This window comes from Platichthys flesus, chromosome 17, assembly GCF_949316205.1.
Source record: "Platichthys flesus chromosome 17, fPlaFle2.1, whole genome shotgun sequence".
In the NCBI taxonomy this organism is placed as follows: Eukaryota; Metazoa; Chordata; class Actinopteri; order Pleuronectiformes; family Pleuronectidae; genus Platichthys; species Platichthys flesus.
Window position 1 is genome coordinate 20422747 of NC_084961.1, and position 24649 is coordinate 20447395.

Consider the following 24649-nt stretch of genomic DNA (forward strand, 5'->3'; position numbering starts at 1 on the left):
GAATGGGATGAAGAATAACATTTTAGCAAAAAATATTAATATTTTCACGGTTATTTTTCCAGCAGGGTTGGAGATTTCAGGTTTTATGGACTGAGGGCATGGTATTTTAGAGGTTGTGGCTTTAAGGAAAGAGTCTATTAAGTTGTAATTTCGAGTTTTCCACGTACCAGACTGTATCATGTTCAAATCCTTTCAGAGGGCAGATTTCCTAATAAGTAAAACACAACAATAGTCATAAACCCATTTCCTCCTGATATTAAACTATGATCAGTTTTTGTACCTTATCTGGATTTGCATACATACAGAGATTCTTCTGATTGACTTGATTTTGTCCTCTTCCTCAACAGCTGTTGACATGACAACAGACGAGGCGGAGAGCCACCAGAAGAAGCCAAGGCCTCAGGAGGAAGCTGGCCAGGACGCCAGGCCACCCTCACCAGAAGAGGAGCAGCTCCGGCCTCGCAACCGCAACTCTGCGAGCCGCGGCCTCTCCCGCCTCTTCTCCTCCTTCCTGAAGAGGCGCTCACAGTGTGAGAGCGAGGCGGGAGAGAAGGAGGACAAGCAAGTAGAAGAAGAAGCTAAAGCCCCCATCGCTGACCCTGAACCAGAACTGAGGACAGAGGGAGAGGTCGCCCTGGATCAGCACTCAGTAAACAGTGCTGAGGCTCAGGTTAGCCTATATGCTCTGTATTTGCAGTAGTGGTGGGCCAAAACATAAAATTTGGTCTCCAAAGCCAGGATCATAGATAGTTATCCTGATACTTTTTATTGTTAAAAGTGGCTAATGGTGAGGTGGACAAATATGTGAATACATTTTTAATGAAACACATATATTTGTATGACCTGTACATTACATACCAGACATATATATAACTGCATGATCCACACGCACACAGCAATAGCAGAGAATAACTCAAGCCCTCTTAATACATGGAATGTAGTAGTTGCTTTCAAGTATTGTTTTTTTGACACATAGTCGACTTATCAAAACCTGGCCTGGCCTACAACTACAAAACACTGTAGTTGAATACCTCCCTAATGTGCTACTCATGCTGCGCAAACTGCAGACACAGTGTGTGGCTAAGAAGCATTGGAAATTAAATACAATTGGACCGTACAATCCACTGAAGTGAATTAGGCAAGGAACCATCCATCTATACAAATGCTTATGTAACATAACCTTCAAGTGTAACTACAGCAGTAAGATATGTAGTCTTCTAGTGGGTCTGTCTTCTGTGGTAATAGCTGATAATATACACCATAAATAACCATTGTACGCCCTGTCACAAAGGGAGTGTAAAATAAAGCACCTCAGAGGATTGCAGTGTAAACAGAGGGTATATTGTGCTGCTGTAGCATTTATCTGATCCCTTATATTTGCAACCACTGAATGATCTGTGTGGATTATATGGGTCTGGTTTGAGTGAGACCCTGTGAATATTGGCAGGCACCAACAGCATCTCACAGATTATTGAGACAGGGGACAAAACACATTCAGCATTTGAAACTGCTATTGGGTTTAAAAAGGAAAATATTTTGAATAAATAATGAGGGATTAATTATAGAATGTATTCAGCACAATTATCCCCTTCAATGTAATTTAATAATTACTATATCAAATCTATGACACTAATGGTCTACCACTACATCTTAAACAGCATGACCAGAGAAAAGGGTTCAATCATTTGTGTTCAATAAAATGGACACAAATATTTTTTAATGAGTAAAAGAGCTTGTTCATCAAAAGATAAAAATAATAATATCTCATATAAAAGCAAAGACACTTGCATATTTCATAAGGTTTCAAAGTTGTTTCCCCACTTTTTGTCAACACTGTCAGTCATTCATTAAAATGAAATGAAATCAGGTAATATTAGGGCCAGCAGTCACTCTGTATTTTCACATTCCACCTATACAGAGTGCATCCATGGCAGACAGGGTCAAGTAAGGTATAATGTTAATATATCCTTTGTCACATTCATGATATGCGAAGACCGTCTTCACAAACCAAGTGTTTAGATCATTTCATTCTCGTGAAGTAGGTTCTGTTAGCATCTGGCATCAAGCTGAAAAGAAAAAGTCTGAGGGTGAGGACAGGCCAATTACGGAGTTGACATTGGATCAGAAGTTTTTTGAGTCATTTGAGTGAAATACAGAAATAGGTTATTAGTTTGTCTAATTAATGCTAAATATGTTAAATTAGCATTTTCAGCTTTTTTATTGTTTTTGCGAATTGATAGTCATCAACTCTATCAGGGTTAAGGAAACATGCGTACACACACATAATGATGAAGCTATATAGACACACTTTAAGGGTCTAGCATAATGTGAGTGAAAATGTATTTGTGTTTTTGGTTTCTGATGGGGGTATAAGGTTGTATCAAAGCATACCTCAGTAGCTTAGTACATGGTAGATACATACATGTGGTTTAATGTGTCTGAGCTTAAGGTTTCATTATTTCAATATGGAATCCTGTTTTGTCCCACTACTCAAGAATCAGTGATCTGTTTCATTGTGACTATTATGCAAGACTCACAGCCAGTTTAACTTGATACTGATGCCTTTACTCACAAGGACAGTTGATGAAGAAAGTGTGAACTGCTTTGTGATCATACTTTCTCTTTCAGACTGTCCAGGTAGAGAAGAAAGAAGCTAAGGCAGAGGAGGAGGAGGGTGGAAAGGACAAAGAAAACGGTAAGGAGAAGGGAGAGGAGGCTGCCCTGGAGAACGAGGAGGACAAAGAAAGGGAGGAGGAGAAGGAGTCTGATCCTGAAGGAGGCAGTAAGGGAGAGAACGAGGAGAAGACAACAGAGGAGGAGGCCAAAGCTCCCAGAGCTCCACGCCGACCCAAGACCATGCAGATCAAAATCACTCTGCTCGATGACACTCTGTATGAGTGTGAGCTGGATGTAAGATCACTCCTCATTTTTATTTGTTTTGCCATACATCATAAAAGGAAAAAGAAGGAACTTTTTATGACAACTGGTAAATTATTTGATATTAACGGTTATAGATACTGTTATAAATTCAATAGTGCTTTGCCAGGTTTATGCAAGTTAAGAGGGGCTATTCAAATTCCCTTGTATTTATGTTGCTTATTTTGTTTGATTAAAAGTCGCTGATTTACAAAATATTTAGTGGAGTGGCAATTCTTTGAATAGTTTTTTTTTGGTCAACAAATGTAACTGACAACCTGTTCCTGCCGTCTTTTCTATTCCTCTATAAAACATATAGTTGTTGCACAATTTGTCTCATTCTTGTCCCCTTAATGTATTTGTATCAGAAACATGCCACAGGCCAGGAGCTGTTCATGAAGGTGTGTGACCATCTCAACCTGCTGGAGAAAGACTACTATGGCCTTGTCATCTGGGACACGCCTACCATGAGGGTGAGTTGGATTCTGACTGTCAGCAGTTTGTATCAGTCTAACTTGAGTGTTGAAAAAATCTTTACTTGAAAACTACTACTACATTCCATGTATGAAGAGATATTCTCTGTTATTGGTGTGTGTGGATTCAGTGAACACATCTAGTTCATTATTTTATACTTACCATTGAACCTGTTTTGTCTTTAAACATGCATCTGATTCAGTAATGAACAGAGAGAGAACATTTCTAATTTACAAGTTAAACCTAAGTAGAAGTAGAATATATTATCTTCAAAATGTAATAATGATAAATCACTCATTATGGCAGTACTTTTATATTCAAGCAACATTTTAACAACATTATTCTAAGTTATAACAAGAATTCTGATGTATAATAGAATCATATGTTTTGTGCATAAAATCTTTGAGGCTTCTGAACATTCTTGTCTCTAAAAGTATCACGTTTTGCATACCTCTATCTAATGATTGTAATGATACATGAATGCTGTTACTACTTTAATGTCAGCCGTTAGTATCAATCTAACTATTCCAACCTCAATGTTTAGCAGAGGAGAGAGAAAGCAGGAACAGTTGTGCACCATCAGTTTTCAGCTCTGACTAGTTGTTATAATGAAAACAATAAGAGGGATAATTATAGATGTAAAGATGTTATTAATAGATGTTTGATCACTCAATTTCTTGATCAGACTTGGATGGACCTGGCCAAGGAGATCCGCAGGCAGGTACAAGGTGAGCTTACATTTAAATATAAATTCTCATTTTCTTTTTTAACATGTTTCTAATGTAGTTTTTTATAATTTATCATTATCACACCCTATGGTTTTTTTTTCCCCTCAAGGTGCCGACTACAATTTCACTTTCAATGTGAAATTCTATCCACCGGACCCAGCCCAACTTTCTGAAGACATAACAAGGTAACTCATGAGTTCTAGTGAATGTGTCAGTGACCAACTTCAAAACATAGTTTTATTGCATTCAAAGCCTAATGTGGAAATTTTTCCAGATGATGACTAAGTTTAACAGTCTTATTTATGTTTCTATCGTTCTATTTTGTCATAGGTTAGAAGATATTATGATCGATATGTAGAGGAAAAATTTACACCATTTATGGCACCTAAGGGTGGGGGTAGGCTGTAATACAGTTCAACGAGAAGCAGTTAATTTACTTAGACCCTTTCCTCTGGGTTAACTACCTCTCTCAGGGAGGTTTACACTCGGGTCTGCAGGTTGGTTGATTAGTCGGTTTTATTGTAAGCAAGATAATGCAAAAACTACTGGACATTTTGCCACTGAACTTTATGGAGGGATGCACTCTCATCTGGCCTTGGTGGAGTGTCATTCTATTTCACTCCAAGAATGACATTAATATTGTAAGCAAACATTGCAGGGGTGTGACGGAGCGGCTCCGTCACTGACCGCCAGCGGTCTTCACACACACCCATCCACAGTCACATGCGCACATAGCAGTCAAATGCGCACACACAGCCACACACACGCCAACAAAGAGCTGGGCATATCTGCTATTAAGACCACACCCTACCATCCACAGACAGACGGGCTGGTGGAAAGGTTCAATCAAACACTGAAGAGGATGCTGCAGAAGTTTGTGAGTGACACAGGAAGGGACTGGGACCGATGGTTGCCGTTTCTGCTGTTTGCCTATCGAGAAGTTCCCCAGGCTTCAACAGGTTTCTCCCCATTCGAATTACTTTATGGCTGGGACGTACAGGGACCATTGGACCTGCTCCGGAAAGGCTGGGAGGCCCCTTCCTCCACTCCAAGTGACAGAGGAGTGGTGCAGTTTGTCCTGGAAATGAGGGAAAGGCTGTCAAGATACCAGGAGGAGGCTGAAGTGAATCTGCGTGAGGCTCAGAAGAACCAAAAGACATGGTATGACCAACAGGCTCGTCACCGGGAGTTCCAGCTTGGGAAAAAGGTTCTGTTACTTCTTCCTTCCTCCAATACCAAGCTCTTGGCGAAATGGCAAGGCCCCTACACCATCACCCGGAAGATGGGACCGGTCACTTATGAGGTTCACCTTCCAGAAAAGAAAAAGCCAAAGCAGAGGTATCATGTGAACCTGCTGAAGGAGTGGAAGGAACGTCCGGTCCAGGCGCCGGTTCTATTGGTAAGAGAGGTGGACATGGAGGAGGAAGAACAGATGGGTCCGGAAGTCCTGACTGATACCACCAGGCCTTCACTGGCACATCTTCCAGGAGCTTATACTACACAGCTTCTCCAGGTCTTCAAAGAAGTTTCTTCTCTCTTTGCTGTTGGCCCCGGAAGGACCCGCCTGGTCGAGCATGTCATCCACTTAAAGGATGAACGACCAATTCGCCAGCATCCCTACCGTGTTCCCCAACAATTAGGGCATAAACTGCAGCAGGAGGTGGAAGAGATGCTTAAACTCGGAGTGATTGAGCCTTCCCACTCAGAGTGGTGCAGTCCAGTGGTGGTCGTATTTAAGAAAGATGGATCTCTCCGCATATGTATTGACTTCCGGAAGCTCAACTCCATATCAGAGTTTGATGCCTACCCCATGCCGAGGATTGATGATTTGCTGGAGAAGATCGGGTCGGCCAAATACATCACCACTCTTGACCTGTGCAAAGGATACTGGCAGGTGCCACTGGAAGAGTCAAGTCGTCCATGTACGGCATTCCGAACATCAACTGGATTTTTCCAGTTCACCGTAATGCCGTTTTGACTGCATGGAGCACCAGCCACCTTCCAGAGACTGATGGACAGAGTCCTCCAGGGTTGTGAGTAATGCAGCTCTGCTTACCTGGATAATGTGGTCATTTTCAGCAACACCTGGGAGGAGCATCTGCATCACCTGTCGTTGGTTCTGGGGAAAATCCAAAAGGCAGGGCTGACACTCAATCCAGCCAAGTGTAACTGGGCACGAGAGGAGACCCGATACCTAGGGTACCTACTGGGAAGAGGAGAGGTGCGACCACAAGTGGATAAGGTGGAAGCTATCCGCAACTGCCCTCGACCTCGCACCAAAAAAGAGGTACGATCCTTCCTCGGGTTGGTGGGGTGGTACAGGCGGTTCGTGTCCCAGTTCGCAACCATTGCAGCCCCACTCACAGCTCTGACCAGCAAAGACCAGAGGAACCCGGTGCCTTGGTCAGAGGACTGTGAAACAGCTTTCAGAAGTTTGAAAGCTGCTCTCTGTTCTTCGCCAGTTCTGAAGAGTCCGAACTTTGGCCGAAGATTCATGGTACAGGTTGACGCATCTGCAGTTGGCCTGGGAGCGGTCCTGGCCCAAGGAGACCCTGGAGAGGAACACCCAATATTGTACCTGAGCCGCAAGTTGCAGCCACGTGAGACAAGATATTCCACGGTGGAAAAAGAAGGCCTGGCCATTAAGTGGGCACTGGAAAGTCTAAGATACTACTTGCTTGGACGGGAGTTTGATTTAGAAACAGACCACAGAGCTCTCACTTGGATCAACTCCATGAAGGATCACAACAGTCGTCTCACCCGATGGTACCTTTCACTCCAGCCTTTCCGTTTCATCATCCGACATAGGTCAGGCAAGACCAATGTGGTGGCAGACTACCTTTCGAGATTGCCGCTCAGCACCAATCTCAGGGAGGAGGGGGATAATGTGACGGAGCGGCTCCGCCACTGACCGCCAGCGGTCTTCACACACACCCATCCACAGTCACATGCGCGCATAGCAGTCACATGCGCACACACAGCCACACACACGCCAACAAAGATTTCCATGTTTCCTGTTACAATTCCTGTTTGATCACTATCTAACCATCATCTACTCTGTTTAGCTGTGGGGTGACTGAGGGGGCACACTCGTCCGCTCCGCATCTGGCTTACATACACACACACACAGTCACTTACCAGCGGTTAGAGAGGCAGCGCGATCAGCGCGCCGTCAGCGTAAAGCTGGATGGAACAAACCGGACACAACTTCCTGTTTGTTTAAATAGTTTCTGGTTGAGTTTTTCTAAAGATGTTTAATAAGGGTTGTACTGGTTAGGGTTGATACCATTTGGTTTATCAAAGTCATGTGATTTGTTTATGTGGTGATATGTAAAGAGGTCATTGAAAACTCTTAATTTTTGTTCTTAGGACTGGTTTTACAGATAAATGTGTCAGAATTGGTAATTAAGCCCGAGGGGAGTGGTTTAAGGTTTAAAAGGGCAGCTCAAAGCCTTTGAGGGGGAGTCTGAATCCAGTTACAGAGGAGGTAACATCAGAGCTCAGGAAAGCATGGGACAAGAGTTTTTCCTGTCGATTTGATTTAAAAGTATTTTGTTTGTGAGAATTTTTTTTGTAAATGTCCACGAGAGCACCTTGGAGAGCCGGCTGAAATAAATTGGAAACAACATTTTTGACTACGCCTGTGTTTTCACACTCTTTGAGGAGTTGTTAAGAGAGACCCCGTCACAAGGGGCATGTACAGATGAAAATTTGACTGAGCATGACACTTTCTTTTGACCTTTGAATAATAGTATATCTGTTATCATGATATCAGAACGTTATTCCCAGAACATTAAATCCCTGTTTGTGCATGGAAGGTACTACCTGTGTCTCCAGCTGCGGAAGGACATCCTGCAGGGTCGCCTTCCATGCTCCTTCGTGACGCTGGCCCTTCTGGGCTCCTACGCGCTGCAGTCAGAGCTGGGCGAGTATGACCCTGAGGTGCATGGCAGTGAATATGCAAAGGGAATGAAAATGGCTCAGGGTCAGACCAAGGAGCTTGAGGACAAAATGATGGAGCTCCACCAAACATACAGGTCAGAACACTGCCTCAGCTTAGCAGTGGTTAAATTGGCGCCCAGATTCTAGTGCTTTTGTGTCAACAGCAGTTTTAAGTGAATCTGTCAAACTATAATATTACAAATATTGTACTAAGTACAAAATATTATTTTCAAAATGTAATGATGATAAATCACTCATTTTGGCAGTACTTTTATATTCAAGCAACATTTTAACAAATTTATTCTAATTTATAACAATACATAATAATTTATAATAGAATCCTATGTTTTGTGCATTAAATCTTTGAAGTGAAACATGAATGCTATTACTAGTAAAATAAAAGAGAGATTATGAGAAAGGGGGAAAATTACCTTTCCCAGTCTGTCACAGTCACTGTCACAGTGACTACAGGTTTTTTCTTTGATTTCTACTGCTGTGGCAGGATAATGAGTCCAGCCCAGGCAGACCTGATGTTCCTGGAGAATGCCAAGAAATTGTCTATGTACGGAGTGGACCTCCACCAGGCCAAGGTGAGAGCAGGAGCTGGTCAACTCTTCTCTGCTGTTTGTGATTCAACCTTCTGGAACTAAATATAAATGTTGGGAAAAGATGAAAAAGTTTTTTCAACAAAGTGTAAAGCGCTTTGAGTGGTCATCAGGACTAGAGAAGCACTCTATAAAAACCATTACCATTTAGCTTTGTCTGTTCATAGATTCAATGTCATGCATCACCACCAGTAAGACATGCAACATGTCAGTCAGCTTTTACAGTAGAAATCAGGTCAATCTCTTTGCATCTGAGCAGGGATTTTAACAAAATATAGAAGAAGGAACTTTTTGAGGACTGTACTGCCACCCACTGGATGATGGTGAGCAGTACATGGAAGCTGCATAGTAAAGCAGAGGTAAATACGAGGGACATCTGAGGGCATTTTTTCTACTGACACAGAAATCACTGGTGGTAGTACATGCGGTAGTAAACATTTCAAACACATGTTGTGTGCTGATCACCACTAAAAATTTGCATTAACTGTCCCAATGTCATATTTGTATAAATGGACTGAATTTATATAGTCTGTCAAACAAACAGTTTTTTCTATGTTTAATTCACCCATTCATAAACAGATGGCAAACCATCTGGAGCAGTTAAAAGTTCATCTCATGGACATTTCAATAATATCTGGAGGAGCTAGGGATTACAATCTTTGACCAGTAGAAAGCTATTTCGCCTTCTGTAAATGTAAATAAGATATATATTATCATATTAATTATTAACATATCATCAGTCCTGCAGATAGTCTTGTACAATGACCTGTTTTAATGCAAGGTAATTTTATCATTTACAACTTGACCACTCGAAGAGAAGTACATTCAGGATGTAATTGCTTAGAGCACTCCTAGAATCTGCATGCAGAATCAAAGCAGCTCATTGACTTAAAATCCTCACCAAGTCCACACATCTACAATATTTACAAGTGACAAAACTGAACTTAAGTAATACAAAAAAAGAGTAAGGTCATATTGTAATCACCCTTTGTTTACTGATGAGATAGAAGCAGTTATAGAGGAAGTCCACCTCAACCTCCAGAAACATCCTGAAAAATTGAAGAGGATGATATATTATTGGGTATCTGTTAAAATGGACTTCTTGATCAATCCATTCAACAAACCACAGCAGTCGTCTTGGAACTGGACCTAGACCCTCCTCTTCCTTTGGGTCTAGTGAGGTAATTTAGTGATAAAATGCATCTTACAGAGTTTACAAGTTACAGTAGCTAAGGTGTGCCAATACGATGAGAACATATGGCAGAACGTCAATGTGTTACACTTTAGACAATGCTCTGCAACACCATAGTGAAATCATTATGTGGAGGAATGTTGGTTATCTTTCCAACAGACTCTCATGCTGACTGAAGCTGCTTTGGTTTGCAGTGCAACAGACATTTTAAGACAGGTTCCTTCAAGTTGTCTCAGTTTAATGAAATCTCCAGGTCCTGTTGATGGTTGATGGATGTCTTTGTGTCTCTGGGTTTGCCTGTCAGGATCTGGATGGAGTTGACATCATGTTGGGGGTTTGCTCCAGTGGTCTGATGGTTTACAAAGACAAACTGAGGATCAACCGTTTCCCTTGGCCCAAAGTCCTCAAAGTCTCATACAAACGTAGCAGCTTCTTCATCAAAATAAGACCATCAGAGGTACAGAGTTTTTTCATATCGACAAACATTCATCCATCTGTAAAATCTGTTATTCACTGAGCTTAATTGAACCATGAATGAAACCTTAGTGTTCATTTAATTAATCTCATATTAAATGGTTTGTGTTTCAACAGGTGGAACAGTATGAAAGTGCAATTGGTTTCAAACTGCCAAATTACAAAGCAGCCAAGAAAATGTGGAAAGTCTGTGTGGAGCATCACACCTTCTTCAGGTGAGTTGTTGAATCTCTTAAAGCTGGGCTAAGGCTGCAGGAATTTTCAAAACCTGTCTGGTTTTTCATTTTTGGGTTGCAACACATACATGAGGATAAACTAAAAAATGTCTGTCAAATCTGTCAAATCTCAAAAATGTGCACACACCTCTGGAGTAATGTAGCCCCTCATGTGATCTCACATGATCGTATGAGGAGGCAGATGTGAACAAAATGGAAACTGTTCTGTGTCATGGACATTTTCAAAGATAGGTCAGAAGAAGATTACATAGTCTTCCTTTGAATTACAGGCTGGAGCTTCCTTTTCTCTTTGGTAATAACTGTGACACTCAATGTTGAGTACATTATATAAATAGATAAGAACTGCTGGAACAAAATATCTCATAAGGTACTCTGAAAGTTGCTTTTTGCTTTGCATTTGGCGATTTGTTTTTCTTCTGAACACATCATTGTTCTACAGAAACTTTGTTCCTTCACACAGTTAGATTTCCCACAACAACTTGCTGTCATGGCAGTAATACCTGCAGTGACTTTTTTAATGTCCGTCAATAGTGAAGCCAGCTAAAAATGTAGTGTTGCTTGGCAGCAATGTCAGCGAAAGTACTGAAATCAGGACTGATTTTTATTCCTAAAAATCAACACATAAATCTCAAGTAGTCTGAGCCTGGCCTTAGTCAGTTTCCTCAATGTGCTTTAAAAGAGCTTAGGACTTTTGCTGAACACATTTGCTTGTTGCTCAAGGATGTTGAGATCAGATATTTAGTTTCAGTGTTCTTTGTGAACAGGCTTACCTCCAGTGAGATGGTCACCACCCCTAGGAAGTTCCTGGCACTGGGCTCCAAGTTTCGCTACAGTGGTCGGACTCAAGCTCAGACCAGACAGGCAAGCTCTCTGATTGATAGACCAGCTCCTCTTTTCCAGCGTTCGTCCAGCAAGAGGAACTCGCGCAGCCTGGATGGAGGTACACCGTTCTTCTACCTTTTGTTCCTGCTGTAGGCCTGTGTGTGTGTTGTCTATGCAAACTTTTACTTGGCAATGCAATATTGTGTGTGGTGTTTATAAAATACTATGCCGGCTTCCTTCCAGTTGCAGAATAATACTTTTTTTTAATGAAATAAGTACATATTTTCATGGATGACCAAACAGTGACACAGTGACCGCAACTTCCAACAGAAGAACCCAAAGAGTAGCTTTACTCAAATACAGTGACACCCAGTGTACATAGAGGGAATTGCATTGTTTCAGCAACCTATTTGGCTCCTATGTCAAAGTGTGGAGCTAGAGCTTGTTGAAGTATTGGTGATAGACTTTTTCTCCACTTTCATGTGGTAGAGAAGTAGAAACCACTCTTTGCTTCTGTTTAACAAGACAAAGTGTAAAATAACTACTGGGTGCCTTTTTAGTCTTATAGCAGTGCTAAAGAGTGATTGTGTCTCCAGTGTATAATTGTGTATGAGTAAAATGGTTCATCACAATTGAGCTACACAATAAAGGCATTACATTACCATTTATATAAAAAAGGAGGAATGATTACAGTTATGAGGAAGAATGAGGGACAAGGAATAGGGTCTTGCTCCATCCACTATTACCAATAAACCAAACAAAGAAAAATAGGTTTTCATGAACTGTGCCATGTGACCTGAAAAATCCAAATCTATTGTTCAAACCCTTGAATGATGTGGAAAGTCCGAATGTGAAGTCAAGGCCAAACAAACCATTAGAACCATGTCATGGTGCTTTAAGAGAAAAACTAGAACATAAAGACCTCACACACATTCTACAGTGTCACAGCTTTGCTTTTATGTCTTCCAACATTATCTTCGGTACTTACATTATCATTTCATCTAGTTCTGTTTATGTCAAATATAGTAAAAAAGGTAAGATGTATGATATTCTGTTGACAACCTGGAATGATTTGATGATGATTTGAACTTTTCCCAGTGGATCTTTTAAAGCAGATATACAATGCAGTCAGAAAATATTCAGATCTCTTTAGTTTTTCACATTGTTGCACCATTATGTTTAAACATGATACATAATTGTAGATATAGGTAAAAACAAATGTCACTGTGACATAAGTATTAAAACACACTCTTATACAATGTCTCACTGGTGATGATGTATATCAGAGCAAACAGACATTTGTTTTTATTATAAGGTTTCAATTTTATCAAAAGGCTGTTTTTCCCTCTGTTTTCTGTCTCCCCTCATTGATTCTGCTTCGCTTCTCTCTCCTCACTCTTTGATCACATAATACTCTCCTCATTACCCCACAGCTCTGTCATCTGGAACCCAGCATTATGTAACTTGAGTACTTAGTTTACTGTTTAACATCTGTTTTTTCAAGTCATGCTGACAACACAGACCAGCCATGGTGGATTATGCTAAACCACACAGAATGTTTTTAGAAACTTCTTCTGCCTTCTTTATCTTCCTTTTCTTGCTGCTCCCCTCATGTACAAAGCTTTCCTTCCCTGGATTCATGTCTTCAGTTGGACACAGTTATTTTAACCACAGGAAATACTTTTTTTTAAATTACTCTTTCAACTATTCTGCTGCTATGGGCCATTGTTATTGTATTGTGTGGATGTGTTTAGGATAAAAATAAAAAAAACTAAGGGTATACAGCCATATAAGTTCTGTGAAGCTATAGTTAATAAGAGTGCTGCTTTGCGCTAAACATCAGTGTACAAATATGGTCACAATGACATTGCTAACATGCTGATGTATAAAAGGTATAAGGGTCCCCATCACAGTTTGACATGTTTGCTTACCACGTAATTATATAGATTATTAAACCTAACATTTATCTGAGGTGGATTGGATTCAAACTTTGGTCTTAAACAGAAGATTTAGAAACATTATTCAATTTAAATCTTTTTTAATACATGCTGTTTGTATCCCAACATCATTTCAGTGTACCTGCACAGTAGTTTATGTGAAGCTAGGTCAAAGTAGGAAAAATAAGCTTATGGCGTAATTGTCAAAGTGATATTGCTGGAACAAAGGCGGGTCACAACAGTGTTTAAAATACATAAATGTAAAGGAATTGTGAGTATCAGTTGCAAAGGAGCTCAGAATGAGTCCAGATGTTTCCAAAAAAAAGGGAAGAAGGGGGAAGAAAAGAAAGCCGAAAGAAACTACTACTCATCATCTTTTCAATTCCCCCTTTTTCCTTTAGTGTCTATTTATAAGTTATGCGTTTAATCCAATTCAAATGTATTTCGTCAGCACCAAATCACAACATATATTCTCTTAAGGCACATTATGTAGCTAGGTTAAGATGCTACACACAATGAGCAAATACTTTGGTGACAGTGGAGAGAAAACTGAAACAGGCTCAGGGGTAAGAGGAGAGAGAAGAGAAATAGGAGAGATGCAGTGTAAGTGTTATTGTATAGAGCTCCATACAACTTAGGGTACCCCTGCTCCTTCACGTGTAATGGAGTCAGTTGAGTTGTGTCCGGCATCTGTTCGGGATGCCTTTCTGCTGAGGTACGTCCAACTGCAAGGAGACCTTGGGACACACCCAAGCACATGGGAGTATACTTTGTAGCCCAGTTGCCATGGCCGGCAAGATGATTTATTCTCACTCATAGTGAATAATGGTACAATATTCTCAAAAGGCATGGATACCACATTAATACATGAATTTAATTTAGTTTAGTTTTTGTTTGTAAAGTGAAGCCATTGTTTCCTCTGTCTGTCTGCTTCAGCCATGGCGTCCACTCCCGACAACAAATCCACTCGCCCGGTCAGCGCCCCTGTTATGTCACCGGTGTCCCCGGGGGAGGCATCCCCATCTCCGCTGCTGCCCACCCTACATCGCTCTGTCCGCCACGATGGCTACGCTCCCAAAAGTCACCGCTCTGCAGACAGGAAGGCAGAGATGAAGAGGGAAAGTCAGTCAGCTGAGTATACCAGGAGCCACAGCCCCAGACCAGAGTCCACTCCGGAGATCAAGGTAGTGGGCATACTCCTGTACATCATGTGTCATGCGGCTTCAAGGTTCACATTATTGAACAAAATGGGGACCTTACAGATTATCTTCAATCAGACATCAGGAAGAGGAGAAAGAAAGCAATGTTCACATGTAGCCTATTCTACCTCTCTGTAGTGTATCATGAAGTGTAGGTGTGGAGCAGTGGAGTAATGTACTAGACGAACAAACTGAAGCTTGGACTGATGACTAGGACACTATCAAAAGGTGTAAGATGTTGTTATAGCTCTACATGGAACACAGGTGCACTTTGGAAGCTTTTATCCGTGCTCATTCTGGGGATTGATCCTGATGTGTGAGCTTTGTCTGTGCTAACAGACAGTGGCCAGGAGAGAGCGGAGGCACTCCCCCACTGTGACCACCGCCAATGGAGAGAGAGAGAAAAAGAGCCAGGTTTGTTTTTGCTTGATGCATGATCAGACTGAAGCTGGGATGGAATCATTTAAACCAGAAACTAGACATAAATAAACTAATATTATTATTGCTTGTGTATGGTATCATATCTACAGATAATTTGCCCAAGCTGGCTTGTAGAATTGATAGTGTATACCTGAACACATAGTCATTTTGTCTTTCCTTTGGTGGAGGAGCAGCACTCTCCTCAGGACAAAACAAAGGCGGAGGTGGTGCGAGTGAGGAAGGTTAGCGTGCTCCCGAGCCAGTGTTCCTGCTGCCCTCACCATCCTCATCCATTCATCAGTTATACATCAAAAGACTTTAATTTGCTTTTCTGTTGCCTGACAGTGATGTTCGTCATTGCACAGACAAAGAGCTTCTCTTGATTGTTCTGTGATTTCTGGCTGTTTGTCTTTGTGTGAAGGTTTGTTCACAAGAAGTTGCCGTTCAACTAAGGAGAAATCAATGGGTTGTGCAGGTTATCATTCGGTATTTGAGATTTGATGCAGCTGCCTTATATTGTGTAAAAGTTGGTTTCTCCTTCTCCATAAGCAAAAAGTCGCACTGGTTCATTTGTAACATGCTTCGGTTACACACATAACACGTGTGTTCAATGATGTTAAATTAATATCTCATTGTTGCTGATGGAATAGGTCCTCCAGGATGTAATTATTGTGACCAAAATGTTGCTAGAGTAGACGCCAATGACTGATCGGCTGGCAGTTATATTGAACATGGAGTTCTTAAACTGCGGTTAAATGTTTGTCTTCAGATCAGTATAATTGTTGTCCGTAAACCATATAGATCAGTATATTTATTTGTAATCCAAATGTTGGCAGCGGACACAACTTTAAACAATGTGATACATACTAATATTATATTAACACATTTTTCCAACATGTCTATCCATAAAATAAATAAATACATTTAACAAGAAACAATTAAAATCTTCTGTCACATCCACTGTTTGGTTGTTTTTAAGCATGATGAAATGATTTGCACCAAAAGTAGGAAGTGGGATCAGGCTTGATCAAGGAAAAGACCCCTTAAACTCTGGTGCAGATTCAGATAAAGAGGTATATCCAGTTAATGTTACATCACTGATGTTAAGTGAAGATGTCATAAATTTATCAGGAAATTATATTTGGATTGATGTAATTCAAACAGTTGAGGTGTGGTACTTATTGTCATAGAATCACACAGACATGTTTAGCTTTAACAGAGGAAGCTGCTCTACTGAGTTTAATTCTAGGTTGATTACATTTATTATGTATGTAGTAGGATAATGTACATTTTAAAACTGTACTTTTCTTCAAAGACTATCTTTTCATATTATGGGTATAATTCAAGTAAACAAGTAGTAAGTCAGTCATAGTAATTCTAACAGTTTATGTGAGAAGTTAATTCCCTTGCATTTCGTGTTTATGATATCATTATATGATTACAGTTGTGTAGTAGACTTAATGACTCAGGACATTATGTAAAAAGACAATGTGGTGCTCACGGCACGCAAAACAGAGGAGACTGGGATTGAACCGCTGACAGTCTGGTTTAGTGAACAACCCGCTGCTGAGCCACAGCTGCACAGTATAATACAGCTGAAACACTGACAGGCTGCTACTTCAGGATAAGGTCATACTCACAATAGGCCTGCTTCATTTCACCGTGCCGAAGTATTGTCACAGTCACATTTTTTCTAAATAATCCCGTACTGTGTGTATCGAAAGGAAATTGATCCATTTTCAAATTCTAATATTTGAAAAATTTTCACCAATCCATCAAGACAGTATAAGAAGTTGAAATGTGAAAATAGTGATAATAGAGTGTTGTTTTTTTGTGAAAATTCCTGAAGTGACGTTTCAATCCTACCATCAGACAAACAGTCACACACTGCTGCTCCTCTTTCTGTGCACTGCACTGCAGCAGCCTCTGCATGCACTGCATGTCGCCTCCACACTCAGCTGTGAGTGTGTATCTGCCTGGCTTCTCATATACACTAGTGTGTGTGTGTGTGTGTGTGTGTGTGTGTGTGTGTGTGTGTGTGTGTGTGTGTGTGTGTGTGTGTGTGTGTGTGTGTGTGTGTGTGTGTGTGTGTGTGTGTGTGTGTGTGTGTGTGTGTGTGTGTGTGTGTGTGTGTGTGTGTGTGGGTGTGTGTGGGTGTGTGTGTGTGTGTGCGCGCAAGTGTTTCTGAATTCCACCCCCTGCTGAGCTGGGCACGCTGGAAGCTGCAACCCAATGTGCTGTTTATTTTTGTAGGGATTCTTGTCATTGCTACACAGTGGATTCTACTGGAAATTTAATGTTAAAATATTGGAATCAATTATGCCTCTGCTTATTTCCCTTTTCCTAATTTTCCACAGAAAAGAGCAAAGAAACTTGAGGGTGAAACTATTTATATCAGACATAGCAATTTAATGTTGGAGGTTTGTATCTTCAGTTGTCAGATATCTGTTTTGACTCTTTGCCATCATGTTTTTCTTCATGCATGCACTTTGTGTTGATTTTATTATGTTTTATTTCTTGCCGTGTTTCCAGCTTAATCCTAAAGGCTTGGCATGCACTATTTTCCTCTCTGAACCTCATGCAAGTAGTTTCACTTCACTTTGACATTGTCTTTGTCATTCTATATTTTCATTTTATAAAATATATGATTGGGAAAGGTTAAAGTTTTAAACTGCTGCTGCAGATTGGACCGTGGAGTTAATGTAGCAAATCATACAAAGAGACCCTTACTGTTACTTTACTGTATATGCATTTAATATGAGGATATGGGTCCCCAAGAGAAAATAAATAGTGGCAAGATGAGTCTCAGTTAGAACAAAATTCAGTAAAACGTAGGAATAAAAACATTGGTCTCTATTTAACACTACGTCTTCATGTACACCTGAGGATTCGGTTGATGTAACAGAGCCAGCTGAGGTAGAATATAAACTGGAGGGTGTGGTGATTAATTTATTTATTTTCAGCCACTTACATAATTGATTTCATTATTTGGAAATATGAAAAAAATCCAACAATTTCAAACTTCAACTCGCTGATGAACTGATAACAAATCCGGAAACCATCAAAAGTGATTATTGTTCTTCTGTGTGTCAATGGGAAAATGTGGGGAAATTTATTGTTTATCATCAACAGTAATGTAAAAACAACTTTTCACGTAAGTGAGACCATGCCAAAAACTATCAACTGATCTAACTATTAATCTGAACTAAACCAAGATAAAGTGATCTAGTGCTCCCCAGACTCTTTTCCCAGCAGACATTATGATGATGTCAGCACAGGTATAAATAACAACACAGGCATAGGGTCTATTCCATTAAACGCATTAGGCTACATCTACATCTACTGGAATATGTAAACACCTTATTCTGCTACATTACCGCCTGGCATCCACCCTACTCCAGAGGCTTCCACCCCCTGAAACAGACTTGTGGAAGTGCTACTGGTCCTGTTTTAGTTTGAAAACTCCAGGATTGTTGTTAGTCTGGATGACAATGCAGAAAGCCACGTTCACTTCATCATTGTTGCTGATCAAACCTGACCTGACAACGAGCAATGAATGCAAAGCGTTGCTATCTCAGTAACAGCCTATCTGAAGAGAATGCAGCCATCATCAGTTATTAATTCCATTTGGGCTTGCCTTGCTTCTGAAAAAACAAATTGTCTGCTATGAAAAGAGTTTATTGACAAAGAAACTTCTCATTTGTTCTTTCCCAGTCGTGTATGTCTCAGCTCTGTCACTCAAAGATTCTGAACACTGCTGCTGTTTGTTCTCATTGGTCCTCATGGTTACTAACACTCTCTCTTCATGTGGTTAATCCACTTCATGTACATAACACCAATGCAAGGTTCCTTCTGTGTTTCCTCTCTGTGACTCTGTATCTCTGTTGCCCTGATTACTGTCATTGCTGTGCTCTATGAGCTTCTGTGCTTCTGAGTCAATTATTTCAGAAGAGGGAAGACACAAGCTTACTGCAGCTCTATAATGCTCACATAGGTGAATTTTATAGCTGCACATGTATTGTAAAAGGAGATTGGATTTCTCAGGACAAGTGGTAATACTAGGTCCTAACATGGCCTTTGCTGTATTGGTTTATGTTATTAATGCAACCCATCACTGATTCAGCTTGACTATATGCATATAACACTGAAGCAGTGAAAAGAATGCAGAAGAGAAAAGAGGAAGAAGATATAGTAGATGGCGGTTGGTTGCCACCCGCCAATAAACCAAACAAAGAAGAAGAGCAACAGTTGCATGTTTTAGTAAAAATGTGTTCATCATTAAATCGTAAAGAACAGATCTGTATCACTTTTACGCAAGATAAATCCAGTATCTCTAGGAGCGCTGCTGACATCCAGGAGATCACACACAAAATGACAACCTTGGAGACAGCCACTTGCTTGCTTACCCTTCCTCCCTTAACTTACTGAAACTTACTGGGCTTGTTATAATCCCTCAGCAGACTACCTTTCCTGCCTGCACTTAAAGGTCCAGTGTGTAAGATTAAGGTGAAAGGGATCTATTGGCAGAAATTGAATATAAAATAATCCTAGTGATGTTTTCACTAGTGTGTTTCATCTAAATTGTATGATTTGTTATTTTCTTTACCCTAAAATGGGCCCCTTATATGTAAATACTTTATATCTGCATCGGGAGCCGGTCCTGTCTATGGAGGGTTTTTTTATAATCGTCCACACTGGACAAACGAAACACCTTTGAGTTTTTATGACAACTGAAGGCTACCACAGGTTATCTTTCATGTTTGGAAGGAGGGGGTATTCAGCTGCAGCATGCAACTTCACCACAAGATATCACTCAAATCTACACACTGAACCTTTAACTGACCATTCATCCGCTTTCCTACCTTTTGTTCACCATCGGCAGGTTTTTCAGAGAAACATGACACACCCCTGTCATTCAACATTTCCTCTTTGTTACATTGGTGACAGCCATAATCTGTGCACCAGTTGCTGCTGAACCTGCCTTTTAAGTCACTTGTAACCAAGAGTTATCCTCAAAACCTTGACGCCTCAACTCTTTTATCATGATCCACATGAGTGCAGTCTGGTGTCCGGTTTGTCTGAAAAATATATTCTTCCTTGACCTCAGCATGTCATTGAGAATAGGCCGACTCGATCGTTGCATTCGAATATGACAAGGCCTCATTCTGTTTTAAAGAATGATTTGTTAAATTATCGTTTTTAAAACTTTTTTTCCACCTGTGCCATCATAATTTGTCTATTTATCTCCTTTAAAAAAAGGACTTCATTGTTTATAGGTCACTCCTCTTTTATTTCACGTCTTACTCAATCATTTTCTATCATCCTGTCTTCTCTCATGTTATCATTCTATCCCTTGTCTACTGATACTGACTGTTATGTTCCTGTTGAAGGACGTGGATAAGACCCAGACTGGAATCATGCGTCATCACACTAGCATCAGTGAGCTGAAGAGGAGTTTCATGGAGTCAGTGCCGGAGCCTCGTCCCAGTGAGTGGGACAAGCGTCTTTCCACCAACTCACCTTTCCGCACGGCGAGCATCAATGGCCAGCTCCTACCAGCGGTGAGTCCAGCAATCTGATGCTCAAAATACATCAATACTTTTTTTTATTCTTGATTAGATCTCATTCCATCCCATGTGGGATCATCCATATATAGCCTGTCAGCTTGAGACAGGTGCTAAGCTAAGTAACAAAAATTATTTTAATTTTTAAATGGCAGAGTGTTCCTTTAAACCATTATTCTTACTGCGTAACACTCTGAATAGCTTGAATGAAGGCCGCTCAGTAAACCTGAAAAACTTCTCTCGCAGGCTATTTGCTATTTATGTCAGCTTCAGCTACATCTACTGGATATCCCAACCCTAATAAGACAGTGATTAAATCATTGAGCGCGCGGTGTGAAATAGCACCCTTTTGCTCTTTTCATGTGATATCATTATATTATGATCCCAATTACAGACCAACACTGCATACAATAGTTATCTATAGAATAAAAAAAAGCACTTGTCCACATATCTGTACACTGATCCTCTATTTAGGAGTCTGTTGGCTTTCCCCATGTCATTCCATTGCTTAAGCATGATGTGACTATAACTGCATTGACAAAGGGATTAAAGACGCTTCAGGATTTGTTCATACTCTATTTGCCAATGTGAAGATGGGATGTGTGTGTGTGTGTGTGTGTGTGTGTGTGTGTGTGTGTGTGTGTGTGTGTGTGTGTGTGTGTGTGTGTGTGTGTGTGTGTGTGTGTGTGTGTGTGTGTGTGTGTGTGTGTGTGTGTGTGCGTGTGCGTGCGTGCAGTGGAGGATGTCCGGAGTTGTACCTGCACACAGAATAGTTGATGGCGTGTCTGAGGTAAAGGTGCTCTGATCTAGTGCTTTCTGGCACAGGCTGCAGAAGGTCAACGCTGCCTGGCGTTTTTTTCATGAGCTATGAAAAGAATGGCACCCGGAGGCTGTGGCTGTGGCCCTCTGTTAACGAGCAGCTTTTCAAATTAAACAGACTGCTCAACTGCAACATTAGAGGTTCAGTATGCTTCAAACCAGCTAGAATAAGTGCTGTCTATATATGCCTTAAGAAATGTGTTTATAGTAATTCTAACACTTGCCCACTTGAAGGGGAAGGGCTTGTAATCATAGAGAGAGACAATAACAGTTGGACAACTGGAGACAAGGTCGGACACTTTGGAACAATCTACTCTGTAACACGTTCATGGTGGTGTACTTGACTGTTCACATGGGAAGTGACAGAAGTGGTTCAGTGAAAAATGGAAAAAGAGTAGGAGGGATTTAAATCACCAGCACAATCTCTTCATGAAAAAGTTACAAAAGCTGTCAAAACTGCAGCCTCCTGAAACGAAGGGGGAAAGGTGTAGGTGGGGGAAAGGGACTTTTAGCCCCATTCAACACCCTGCCAACCACTTAGTTTGAAGCATACTGGCACCTTTGTAGGTGCCTTGTCCTGGATCCCATACCCTTTGACCTTAATATGGCCCCTTACCACTGCCTTTGCACCGTGAATGGCTATCGCAAGCTTTTTCATCCTGCTTGATGTGCCAATCAATTGCATGGCTAGATTAATAGTAATGTATTTGCATGACTCTTGTGCCTGATATAATTAGTGAAAGACTGGAGAACAATATAAGCAAGGAAAATAAGCTAAGAAGAATGATTACTAGCAAGAAGACTGACAACCCCCTCCCTCCATCTGTCTCACCCGCCAATCTTCATCCATGTATCTATCCCTACCTGGATGTCTTTATGTGTTTTCCTGTGTCTCTGTCTTGTATCTCTGCCACATCTGTCCTCCTTATCCCCTTACTGTTTGAAGTGTGGGCCTGATTGGGCTCCACTCAAAAACTCAGCAACTCCACCCTTTGTCCCACAGCCTTCACCATTCTTTCCTGCGCATTCAGACAATGATACTAAAGGTCAGAGAGGATCTCAGACCTCCGACCTGCCAGTTTCTCCCTCTGGCTCTCTGCTCTCCTCTACTTACAAGACGCAGTTCATATCCTAGCCATGGGGTCCTGCACAAAAATGACATCATCTTATTAAAATAAAAAATAAAACTCAAGAATCCAGCCATAAAAGCACTTTTATAGCTGAATGCCAGAGGCATAATTGTGGTATTCCTCATTCTTGCTGAATGCTAGGAATTGTGATGACACATGAGATAAAAAATGTTTTTAAATAGTCTACATTGCAACACCATAAGCCACTCAAATCTGATTCTGTACAGGCTGAACACAGATCTTGCCTTGTGTGCAATTATACACCCCCATTACCCCCACTGATTGCAGTGCAGATCTACCTTAGAGAGTTTCTGATTGTGAGCTCTTCCAAATACCTGACACGTATCTGACAGACTGTTGATGCATTATAAAGCAATGAAATTGACATATTATATTTTATGAGAATGCCTGTCCTGCTCCCACCATGGAGCATGCATTTATTAATACTCTCCGCCTCCCCTGCTACTTCTGTCTCCCTCTTCCCTCTGCTATGTCAAAGTTGCAGGCTGATTAGACCACGTTACTGTTGCTGCCATCTTTTTTTACAAATAAAACATTCTCAGCTAGTGCTCATATTAATGATGGGGTTTTAGTGATAAAATTTACTTTTGATATTCTGTCATTTAGGGAATGTTTTAATTAATAAATCAGTGGGTAACTTATTCTCCTTTTTTTGAATGTTTATTGTTTAATTGAAGTGTGAGGAAATTATAGTCAAATTATTTCAAGTAACACCAGTAATTTTACCAAGTACAATTTCCATTATTTACTTTTGCTATGCTTATATGCAGATTTGCTAATGTGGGGTAATTTAAAATACAGACCATTTACCATTCTTTAAAAAGTGGTTCCCTGATTTAACAGAGAGCTAGATCAGTGTTCATATGATTCCTGCTGAATAGACAACGAGGGCCACTAGCTTGTAACAGCTCAGGCAAAAGCAAAATGTCATAAAGACGGTATCCTCACCAATGAATACGCTTTTTAGAAGTCATGGAAATAAATGAGCAACTTTTCTCTGTTGCAGGGTATACCTACATATTTAAAGTACAGAAAAGAAAAACATACATCTTTAAACTAATATATCAAACAATATGTTTCATTTTCACTCAAGGTGAAATGTTAGTTAAAATTCTGATATAGGATCGCCAATTGGAGTCACACAGGTGACCGATAGAATAAAAAGAGTATGATGTGTTATTAAATTTGTTTATATTACAGCAAGGTTGTAATCACACTTACCAATGGTTCAGACGGAACCATCTATATCCACGGCTGCTACTTTAATCTAGTCTGTCTTGCAGCTGTGTCATACATTTATATTTTGCAGTTTGTTAAAGTCCATCTGCTGGCAAACCGGATGTTATCATTATGTAGTTTACACAGCTGTTATCTTATCTGTGTGCTATTAAACCAGAGTTAATATTGGCTACAACCACAGCTAGCTACTTAATACAGCACAATAACAGATTAAGCCTACAATGGTAACAAGCTCTAGCTAACCTCATTCCTGTTGCAAAATTATTTCGTGTACTTATATGTAATGATAATCAATGTAATCAAGTGTTGAAGATAGACGATTTTCATAAATACCATCCAATGGGAGCAGACAATTCTGCAAAAAAACAACAAACACATGAAGTAGTCGTAACCAGAGGGATATTTTACTAATTAATTAATACTGAGTTGAGACTTAAATATAGTCCATATAAGTTAAGTTAAGAAATACAAGCGGTCAAATGATTAGACAGGCTTAAAAAAAACTTCAACTCAATCTGTAAAATCATAACACTCATCACGAGCAATTAACAGATTTTTTTGAGTTACTCCTTATGTTTTTAATTCTTGCCCTGTCAGACTTTGAAGTGCAACGTTGCTATATTCCCAGATATTAAAACATTCTACAATAGATTGCTTCAAAAGATATCTATGAAAACATAAGCCAGCACTTTTCCTAAATCAAGTCCCTCTGAATGTTTCCCACATGTGCATTTCAACAAAACAAGTAAATCCTGAAAATCAATATTAAAAATAATAAAACATTATGTACAGTCACCACACAGAAGTAAGAATTAGAGGTTTCCTGTTTCATATTACAGTAAGGCACCCAACATATTAACCGTGTCATAATTAGAGTATGGGATTATCTGGGTAATTTTAGCTAAATTACAATATTTATATATGGATCCCC

At 40.3% G+C, this 24649-nt stretch overlaps 1 protein-coding gene across 5 annotated transcripts in view; it reads left to right on the top strand.

Annotated features, from left to right (window-relative positions):
• Positions 1 to 24649, top strand: part of epb41a (erythrocyte membrane protein band 4.1a) — a 57521-nt gene that overhangs the window by 11358 nt on the left and 21514 nt on the right. For 2 of the 5 annotated variants that reach the window (XM_062410298.1, XM_062410299.1), the window contains exons 2-16: positions 348 to 670; positions 2629 to 2910; positions 3285 to 3389; positions 4076 to 4118; positions 4228 to 4303; positions 7937 to 8155; positions 8563 to 8650; positions 10162 to 10314; positions 10449 to 10546; positions 11332 to 11507; positions 14263 to 14510; positions 14865 to 14939; positions 15140 to 15187; positions 17303 to 17365; positions 20336 to 20506. In XM_062410298.1, the coding sequence (XP_062266282.1) occupies positions 348 to 670; positions 2629 to 2910; positions 3285 to 3389; positions 4076 to 4118; positions 4228 to 4303; positions 7937 to 8155; positions 8563 to 8650; positions 10162 to 10314; positions 10449 to 10546; positions 11332 to 11507; positions 14263 to 14510; positions 14865 to 14939; positions 15140 to 15187; positions 17303 to 17365; positions 20336 to 20506 (2168 nt within the window). The remainder of the gene's footprint in view (positions 1 to 347; positions 671 to 2628; positions 2911 to 3284; positions 3390 to 4075; positions 4119 to 4227; positions 4304 to 7936; positions 8156 to 8562; positions 8651 to 10161; positions 10315 to 10448; positions 10547 to 11331; positions 11508 to 14262; positions 14511 to 14864; positions 14940 to 15139; positions 15188 to 17302; positions 17366 to 20335; positions 20507 to 24649) is intronic. The other 3 variants (XM_062410300.1, XM_062410301.1, XM_062410302.1) reach the window with 3 other exon arrangements.